General features: G+C 47.0%; 1 protein-coding gene across 1 annotated transcript; it reads left to right on the forward strand.

The window, feature by feature from the left end:
- Positions 1-1,781: 1,781 nt before the first annotated feature.
- LOC142879560 (prostaglandin reductase 3-like) lies at positions 1,782-6,474 on the forward strand. The gene is made up of 2 exons (XM_076012926.1): positions 1,782-2,434; positions 5,349-6,474. The coding sequence occupies exons 1-2, from the start codon at positions 2,133-2,135 to the stop codon at positions 6,277-6,279; spliced, it is 1,233 nt and encodes a 410-aa protein (XP_075869041.1). The 5' UTR covers positions 1,782-2,132; the 3' UTR covers positions 6,280-6,474.
- Positions 6,475-9,515: the final 3,041 nt, after the last annotated feature.

Genomic DNA, 9,515 nt, shown 5'->3' on the forward strand with positions numbered 1-9,515 from the left:
AATAATAATAATAATAATAAATAGTTTGGTTGTTGTTGTTTTTTACAAAAATATCCCGAGGTGAAGGGGGGTAGTACGGTACTTTGCTGCGCCTCAAAAAAATAAAAAATAAAAAATAAACTCTGAACAAATAAGTCCCGTGTGAGCGCAGCCCACAGCTCTGATAAGTAATGTATCCTTATGTTCGCTTCCCTCCGTCTGCCTGAGACCTGGAACAGGAGAGAAGAAAGCAGACAGACAGACAGACAGACAGACAGGCATTAGATGGGTTAACGTCAGTGCCGTCACCACCACCACCGACGCGCCACCTCAGCCCGGATCCAGCCTCACGAGTCCGGCGGTGACTTTTTCCCCCCTCCCTCCCTCCCTCCGTCCCCACCTTCCTCTCGAACCCCTACCACTACCACCACCACCGAAAGCAGCTTTTTTGGGGGTTTTTTTTCTCCCCCTTTTGCTTCTTACTTACGCCTCTGCTCGCTCTTTTTCGCCTGTTAGGAGTCGCGGAAACCCTTCGCTCCGTTCATCTCGTCGCATCCCGGGCGCGAGGCGGTTGTTTTGGGGGGTAGGAAGGCGGCTTGATGCGGTGGAGAAGAGGAGAAGATCACTTGAGAGCTGGAGCTGCTGGTGGCGGTGGCGGCGGTGGTGGTGAGGGGGGGAAACAAACAAGACGCAGGCGCATCCGAGCTCCGTTCGCCCCCCCACCTCAACCCGAAGAAAAAAAAGGGGGGGAGAAAGCGATCAGGTCGACGCGGAGTGAAAGATTTGTCTTTTTTTTGGAAGAAGAAGAAGACAAAAAAAAGACGCGGAAATGATAATAAAAAACGAGGTGTGTGGAAAGTCCGGGGAGCGATCTCCCGAAAGCGGAGGAGAGGAAAAAAATGGGAGCGCGGTGGATCCAGGAGCTGTTTCAGACACTCTCAACTGATAGACAGACGCATCGAGTGGCTTTTCCTGCTACATTTTTACTCCTCCCCTCTCCACCAGCGTCACCCCTGACAGTGGAGCCTACCTGTCAATCTTTTTAATTGTCTTGTCCCCCCTCCCTCTCTCGCTCTCTCTCCCAGCCTCTCTCTCTCTCTTTCTCTCTCTCTCTCTCTGTCTTTCCTCTCTCTCTCTCGCGTGCGCGCCGACCCTCGCGACAAATCGCCCAGGAGATCAGCCAAAACCACACAAAAAAAAAAAAAAAAAAAACTTAGGCGAGCACATGTCGCGAGAATTTTTTTTTTTTTTTTTTTTTCCCCAAGTTTCGCACGTCGAACCTCTTTTTGGGGGGATTCGCGAGGCAAGAAAAAGGCACCGAAAAGACATTTGAGACGAGTTGCTGTTGGACTCCCACCAGGGGGTGGGACGAGTTCAGAGGTCCGGACGGTTACGGTATGAAAGGTGTGTGGGTGTGGGGGGGTCCCCCGCAGCAGCAGCATAATGACTGTCAGGTGATCGAAAAGCTTGGGGTCAAACCGCCGATGCAGGGCTTTTGGCCACAGGTGTAACATATGGGCAGCTCCCCCCTATCAAAACATCAACACCACACTAGAGCGCCGCATTTAATTGTGCCCGGTCACCTGAAAAATAGTTCCCGAGTTGTTATTATTATTATTATTATTATTATTATTATTATTATTATTATTATTATTATTATTATTATTATTATCATCATTATAATTATAATTATTATTATTATTATGTGCAAGACGAGCACTGCGGTGGACACAAGCGGCTGAGATAGGTGATAGGATATGGGGATTGATTTGTTTCACCTTACTAGGAAGTGAGCGCTGTGTCCGGGAAGGGGAGGGACTCTGACGACGAGTGTGAGGCGCTGCTCTCTGCTGCTGCTGCTCGGCTAACCTACAGGACTGCAGCGGTGCAACGTTATAATACTAATACACTTTCGTTCGGCGCCGAGTGTATTTTTTGTATTTGCATAAGAGAGCCGGGGTGGAGGGGGGGTGACGCTTTAAAGCGGGGCAGTGGCTTTACTTTTCTTCGCGGAACGCCACGGTTCGATTCGCCCCCCCCGGCCTGCGAACCCAAGCCGAGCGCGGAAGGACGGGGCTCACTGACTAACGTGGCTCGCTAACCGCCGCGGTCGTCGAGTTCGCCCGTGAACTTTGTCACATTTTTCGGCAGGCATGGCCAGCCGGCTGCTGGCCAGTCAAGGCAGGAGGGCGGCGGTGTGGGCGGTCGGCGGCGGCGGAGGAAGAGGAGGGCGCGCGGCCACCGACTCGCTTCCGGGAGTCGGAGCGAGCTCGCGGCGCTCCATTATCGACATGTCCTACTCGGCGCACTTCATGGATTTCAAAGGCTCGTCCATACCGAGCAGCATGAGGAAGCTGGTCGTCAACAAGCTCAGCCCCGATTTCAGAGAGGCGGCGTCGCTGCAGACGGTCGCCGTACCGACGCCCGGCGACGCGGATCTGCTCGTCAGAAATCGGTGAGTAGTAGTTGTTGTTGTTTTGATCGGAAAGGTGGAGAATAAGAAAGGTAGGTAGCTTTGTCTTTAATGAAGCTGTCCCGGTGAGTCTTTTTTTTTTTTTTACAGGCTTCTCTACATGAGTGACGCTGAGAAGTTAAAACTATCATAATAAGAAAAGGGGGCGTCTGCTTACCTTGACTCACCCATGTCCGGCACCTGCGATCACCACCATCATCATCATCATCATCATCACCATCATCAGTATCATCACAAGACGGCAAAAATACGTGAGGAATAAGATGCTCCACTGTAATTCCAAGTTCCGCCCTCTCTGCGTTTGTCTATCAATCCATCTCAGCATCTCTCTCTCTCTCTCTCTCTCTCTCTCTCTCTCTCTCTCTCTCTCTCTCTCTCTCTCTGTCCTCCTGTCTCTCTACGTCACCAAACGGAAAGTCGCGGAGGAGGAGGAGGGTTTGATGAAGATGATGATGATGATGATGATGATGGTGGTGGTGGTGGTGGAGGAGGAGGGGACTCAGACTGGCATCAAGACGTGATGGAGACGGAGATGCGGCGCTACGTGGCGCGGGAATTGTGGTATCATTTGTGTCACTCGCAGCAGCAGCAGCAGCATCCGGAGACGGTGCTGCGTCTCGCGGTTAGGGGAGATTAAACCCCACCTGAAGTGAAGGAGCCGCCGCCGCCGCCTCTCTGAGCCTGACAGGGAGCCAGTGATCGCTGTATAAACTGATATTATTAAAGCACCAGCATCAGCTCCTGCAAGGTGGAGGAGGGAAGAGAAGGAGGAGGAAGGGAGAGACGAAATAAAAAAGTCACTGATGCCTTTTTCTGATCTCAGCCGAGCGTGTACGTCTCGCTGCACATTTGGATTTGTCGCAAAAAACAATAGGCGCATTTTGGGAGATGAAGTGGCCGAGAAGCGTCGTGAAAGTGAGGCGTGTTGGCGTGTCACAAAGCTGTCCGACCTTTCGATGCCACCGCGGCCGTGTTGTTGAGTCTGTGTTTAGAGTCCAGCTGCTCCGTTTGATAAAACGTTTGCTGAGTTGAACGTCATCGTCGGCGAGGGACCTTGAATGCGCAGCCTGCGGGTGCCTTTGTAACAAAGAAAAAAGAGGAATTTCACGGAGACGCCCTTTAAATGAAAATCTACAACGGTGGTAATATGCAGGCAAACAGGTTTATTCGCTGTGATTGGTTGCAAGTTTTTTTGGCCCGTGTTGTCGACAGTAATGTTGACACTGAGGGGCCGCAGGGTCCGATTTTTACAAATTCAACGTTTTTTGTTTTGGACGGGACCATGTAAAACGAGGAGCTTGAAAAGTGACTTTGTCCAAAGCAGCAGACACGTCGGTCACACCCGTCTGCGTCACCTTTTGTATTGCAGCATTATTACTGCCACAGATGGTTAACACACCGTGTATCCAACCCGAATATTACTGTTGCCGGCTGTGTTAATAATTAATCGGCCGAGTAAATTATTTTCCAGCAAAACTTCTTCACATTTGCTGCGTCTGGAGTTTCAAATTTTGAAGATCTGCTGCGTTTCTTTTTCCAGACTGCCGAGACTCGAGCAAAAAAAAAAGAACATTTTAAGTTGACCAAAATTTCACTTTTCTTTTATTTACAAAGGATTGAGTCCTGAAATTAGACGTTTTAACTATTTATAGTAAAAAGGTGCAACTCTGCTTATTTGATTTAGGTTTTCATCAGGTTTTTAAATTTACAAAAATATTTTTATTTTCTTGAAGTTTTTTTAAGACCTCGCTGTCACATCTCCGCCCCTCTCTTATCAAAAATTGTTCAAATTGAACAACCTCGCGCCTCACGGTTCTTTGTAAACCAACACCGTAAATTATTGAAGCAACGGTGTTTTGTGTACGTGTGTGTGTGTGTGTGTGTCATTGTGACCCATCAGCACACCACGGATGCATTATCTACTGGCTCAAAGTACACTCGTGACACCCCCAGTAATGAGGCGCAGCGTGCGAGCGCCTGCAAAAGGCGGTAAATGATTTATTTATTCGTTCCTTTCCCACACATTTGTTTCCAAAATGTTACCAGAGCGAGATGAAAACAGCCGTCTTGTCGAGGCAAGACGCAACTATCCCAGATTTGGAGAGAGGTGCAGCTTGCTGTGGGTGTCTCAGAAGACAATGAATCATGACATCATGCGGTGTGTTGTTTTTTTTTCCTTCTTTTTTTCCTTGCTATCTTTTTTTTTTTTGCTTTTTAAATGGAGACGTAAACCTTTCCTTTGCCGGTTCAGAAGCGTTCTTCTCTGGAGGAGGATAGGAAATCACAGTCAGGACAAAGTGGCCCCTTGTAGACATTTTGGGAGGAGAAGGAGGCTGAAGTCTCCACCTGAAGACCAGGATTAAACCAACACACGCACACAGTGCACCTCCTCCCGTTTTTTCCATGATCATGAGGACTTTTAACTTCAGCAAAGACATCTTAACTCTTGCTGACAGATCGCCCATTGAATCCACTCTCTCCTATAATATTTCATCCTGGTTCAGCTTCCTCACCACCTCGGCCAAAACAAAACTCACCTGCATAATAAAACACGGCAGCACAATAACCAGAACAGCCCAACTGCCTCTGACAGAGCTTTACAGGCGCTCAGTGGTGAGGAAAGCCACCCTCATGACGAAGGACCCCTCCCACCACCTGCACCACTCCTTCACACTGCTGCCGTCAGGCCAACGATACAGAACCCCCTGAACAGCAAAAAATAACATGTGTGAATGTGTGTGTGTGTGTGTTTTTGTTTTGTTTGTTTGTTTTGATTTTTAAAGCCGTGTCGAAGACAAATTTTTGTTTTTTTTACTGAAAAACAGAAAATAAAGTTTCTGTCCATCTATCTATCATGACAGTGTTTGTTTTTTTCCTCCCCTCTTGTGCGTTTCAGCTTCGTGGGGATCAACGCCTCCGATATTAACTACACGGCGGGCCGCTACGACCCCTCGGTGAAGCCCCCCTTCGACGCCGGCTTCGAGGGCATCGGCGAGGTGGTGGGCCTGGGCCTCAGCGCCAGCTCCCGCTTCACCGTCGGCGACACCGTGGCCTACTTCAGCAGCGGCGCCTTTGCAGAGTACACGGTGGTGCCCGCCAAAGAGAGCGTGCCCGTCCCGGCGGCCCGGCCCGAGTTCCTCACCCTGCTGGTGAGCGGCGCCACGGCCTACATCGCCCTGAAGCGGCTGGGCGAGCTGGCCGAGGGCGAGACGGTGATGGTCACGGCGGCCGCCGGCGGCACCGGCCAGTTCGCCGTGCAGTTCGCCAAGCAGGCCGGCTGCCGCGTGATCGGCACCTGCTCGACCGACGAGAAGGCCGGATTCCTCAAGTCCGTCGGCTGCGACCGGCCCGTCAACTACAAGGCGGAGGACCTCGGCAAGACGCTGCGGCGCGAGTGCCCCAGGGGCGTCGACGTGGTGTACGAGTCGGTCGGCGGCGGCGTGATGGAGACGGCCGTCAACAACCTGGCCACCAAAGGTCGCCTGATCGTGATCGGCTTCATCTCTGGGTACCAGTCCGAGTCGGGGATCCCCCCGTTCGGCGGGAGGACGCTGCCCGTCAAGCTGCTCCAGAGGTCGGCCAGCATGCGAGGTTTCTTCCTGCCGCACTTCATGGCCGACTACCGGGAGGCTCTGGGCAGCATGATGCAGATGTTTGCCGAGGGGAAGCTGGTGTGCGAGGTGGACGTGGGGGACTCGGCCCCGGAGGGGAGGTTCACGGGCCTGGAGTCGGTCTTCCGCGCCGTGGACTACATGTATTCTGGGAAAAACCTGGGCAAGGTGGTGGTGGAGGTGGCGCCGCCCTCCGTTAGCGCGAGTAAGCTATGACTTTAGCACAGCAAATCACAGATATTTTTTTCAGTTGTAAGAAAAAATGTCAGAGAAATTGTCTTTTATTTTTCAAAGTAATTGAATGCAGATTATTTTGTGTATGAGAAAATGCCGTTACTTCCTCTCAACATCAAACTGACAAAGATTGAATGTAACATTGCACTAATATTCTGATTAAAAGTCTAAAATTAAGTCTTTTTTTATAGTATTTTTTTTATCAGCATTTCTTAATCCAGCGTGTGCCTCCTGGTAGCAGTCTGAAATTAGTTTGGACGTGCCTCTATAATGTGCTTGCTTGTAGCACTCTGGCACACTTTACCTACCATAAATGTTTTATGATCGACTTCATTGTTTTTCTAATAGGGGGCTTACATTACCGTGCGCTCGTCAAAAGTGAGTGCCGCTCCAGGTGCGCTTGGTCCCCCCCCCCACCCTCCCACCGCCCGTTTGTAGCTGACAGAAACGGCAGCCGCACAATCAATCTCTTCAGTCACATGGCCAGAAGCTGCATGTAATATAGAAAAAAAAAAATTAGTCTAGCTAACCAGGAGTTGGACGAGAAGAACGCGACCACTTTGCACCGACACAAGTAAACATAAATCACCTGTGGTGAATGTGTTGCGGGATGCCCTTTGACGTTTTTTATTTCATTACCATTTTTCGTATTTACTTTGGGTGGTGAAACAAAACAACACAACGAGGAAGTTCAGTGATGTGGCAGTCGGTTTGTACAGGAAAAAAAACAAAACAAGAATTCTCACAGAGACTCACAGAAGATTCAAAGCCAGTTTGTAAAGCCCTGGAAATTTTAGACAGTTTTAGTCCGTTAAAAAAAAAAAAAAAAAAAAGGAGCAGAAATGAGGTATTTGCATTAGAGCTGTCAGTGTTGTAGTACATTTAAAGCATGGCTCAGGCTGCAGTAGTTGAGGGCCCAATTTCTTCCTGTAAAGTTTCCAGCCCACCTGGTGAGTTGACGCTTCCATTTCTGAAAGTGTCTGCAGACTCATCCAGTCCATGCTGATCATTTCATATTTAATCATCAGAACATTGATGATTGATGATCAGCACAGCAGCCAATGAGGGAGGCATTCCCTTCTACCAAGCCAACTGTGTTCTTGTAAATACTGTAATATTCTAATATAGATAGTAATGATTATAATATTATGATATTTACTGAGATATATCCCGCGTTTCTTAGGTTTTGTTTTTATTTTGTTTTTCCATTTCTATTTGTTTTTCATTAATACTGGATAGCAGAAGGCCACACATCTGCCGAGCTTCTCCTCGCTCGATCTAACTGAGTTTTTTTAGGAGTCATTTTTTAAAGTCCGGCTCAAACACCTGCTCTGACGGAACCTGGCACGCGGCGCTGTAGTGCTCACGCACTGTGAAAATGTGATTTCCTCATCCAGGTGGCCACTCAAAATATAACCCAGTGTGAAATATGTTACAGGTGTGACCCCAGCATGCAAAGCTGCTACCTTCACCAGACGGTGCAGGAAATCAAAAACACAACAGGCCAAGGACCATCTCGAATCCACTGCGCAGGAAGTCCGGGGCAAACACATTTCGCAATTAGTTCCAGTGGCCACCGACGTTTTACAGCCTACATATATCACATTTTACACTGTGAAAAATTCAAAACTTGTGTTGTACACATATATATATATATATATATATATGTATATATATATATATATATATATATATATATATATATATATATATATATATACATATAGTTTTATATATATATGTATATATATATATATATATATATATATATATATATATATATATATATGAGGTAATAACGTTTTTGTCAAAATCAAATATTTACTTATCTTTACGTTATTGATGCAAAAATATATATATATTTTTAAAATCTCTTTAAAGAATCACAAACTTTCAAAAAACTGTTCTGAACCATACAAAACACATTTTTCGGGGGGCAACAACATTATTAAAATCCAGTCAAAATGAATATCGAATTGCTTTTGCATCAGACGACAACCCACTAATGTTATTTTTAAATGAAAATGATATATTGACATCAGGGGGATCATTCATAAAATAATGCAGCCATGGAGCAGCAATTTCAAACTTTTCAGTCCTCATTATTTGGTCAGGCGTTATGACACCAAGCCCTCACAAACTGGCCTCGTGAAATGGTGAGAAACAGGAGGACACGCGCGCGAGCGTTTGGACGACGTCACCGTGCATCCTCGGCGTGCTGCTGCGGCGAGGAGGAAGAGGAGGAGGAGGCCAGGTTTAGCATCTCTTCAATTACCAGGAGAGGCCTCGTCTGGGCGTCCTCCAGGGCCTACCTGTACCTCCGCTGATTAGTGAGCAGTCACAGCCCCAATTAGAGAACACAGGATCCTGGAGAGACAACACTCTTTATTTAATTGGATTGTGTTGCAGACAGAGGCTGCTCACTGGCAACGCACTGAAACAACCCCCAGAACTGCGGAGCGTAAACAAGACATTAAAGATAGAGACGGTCTTCAGAAGCGCTGGCTCACTTGGTGCCGGTTTAAAAACAAACAAACAAACCAAAAAAACAACAACACTCTCCGAAAACAGTTCCTCTTTTGAGGAATTACGCTTAAGTGCCTTTATAACTTTTAATCAAAGGGTGCCTCAATCACCAGGAACGTCGAGACAGTGGGTAGATTTAAATAAGAATGGCTTCATAAACTTTGAACCTGATGTTCATCTGAACTGTTCAAATAACGAGCAGAAGTAATGACTTTTTTTTATTCTTTTATCAAATTTACCTTTTAATCAGCAAGGGGAAAGTAATCTTTGTCACTTTGACCCCTTGCTGGAAGTGCATCGGCTGATGAAGAGGCTCCATGATGAGTCCCTCCACTGTAGAGACCATTGCCATGACATGAACATTTTGAAAGTGCTCTTTAGTTGGACAAATACTGGAAAAAATAAACATACATTGCATTTTAATTTGCTTTTAATAAGCGCATATATCTACCTATTGAGTTGGTCCACTTTGTCATCATTTTTTCATCATATTTGGATCTGACTCTGGTTTCGTGATGTCGGCATGACACCACAGTTCTGAAACAAACAAGTGGGACATCAGAAAGCATGGATTAACATTGTTATCAATAAACTTTTTTTTTTAGATGGATCTGTTTGTTTCTACTAAATATAACAGTGGGCAATTAGACTGAATTAGATAATTAGTTTAAAAATCTCTTCAGGCTGGTTTG

The sequence above is a fragment of the Nelusetta ayraudi genome, unplaced genomic scaffold, assembly GCF_046127955.1.
Source record: "Nelusetta ayraudi isolate G7.1 ecotype Tasmania unplaced genomic scaffold, CSIRO-AGI_Nayr_v1 ptg000136l, whole genome shotgun sequence".
Lineage (NCBI taxonomy): Eukaryota > Metazoa > Chordata > Actinopteri > Tetraodontiformes > Monacanthidae > Nelusetta > Nelusetta ayraudi.

What these genes read in the sequence shown, in the direction of transcription:
- LOC142879560 (XM_076012926.1), top strand. Translation starts at nt 2,133, where the DNA reads ATGGCCAGCCGGCTGCTGGCCAGTCAAGGCAGGAGGGCGGCGGTGTGG. An exon ending in GATCTGCTCGTCAGAAATCG is followed by an intron (nt 2,435 to 5,348) that starts GTGAGTAGTAGT and finishes TGTGCGTTTCAG; the next exon opens with CTTCGTGGGGATCAACGCCT.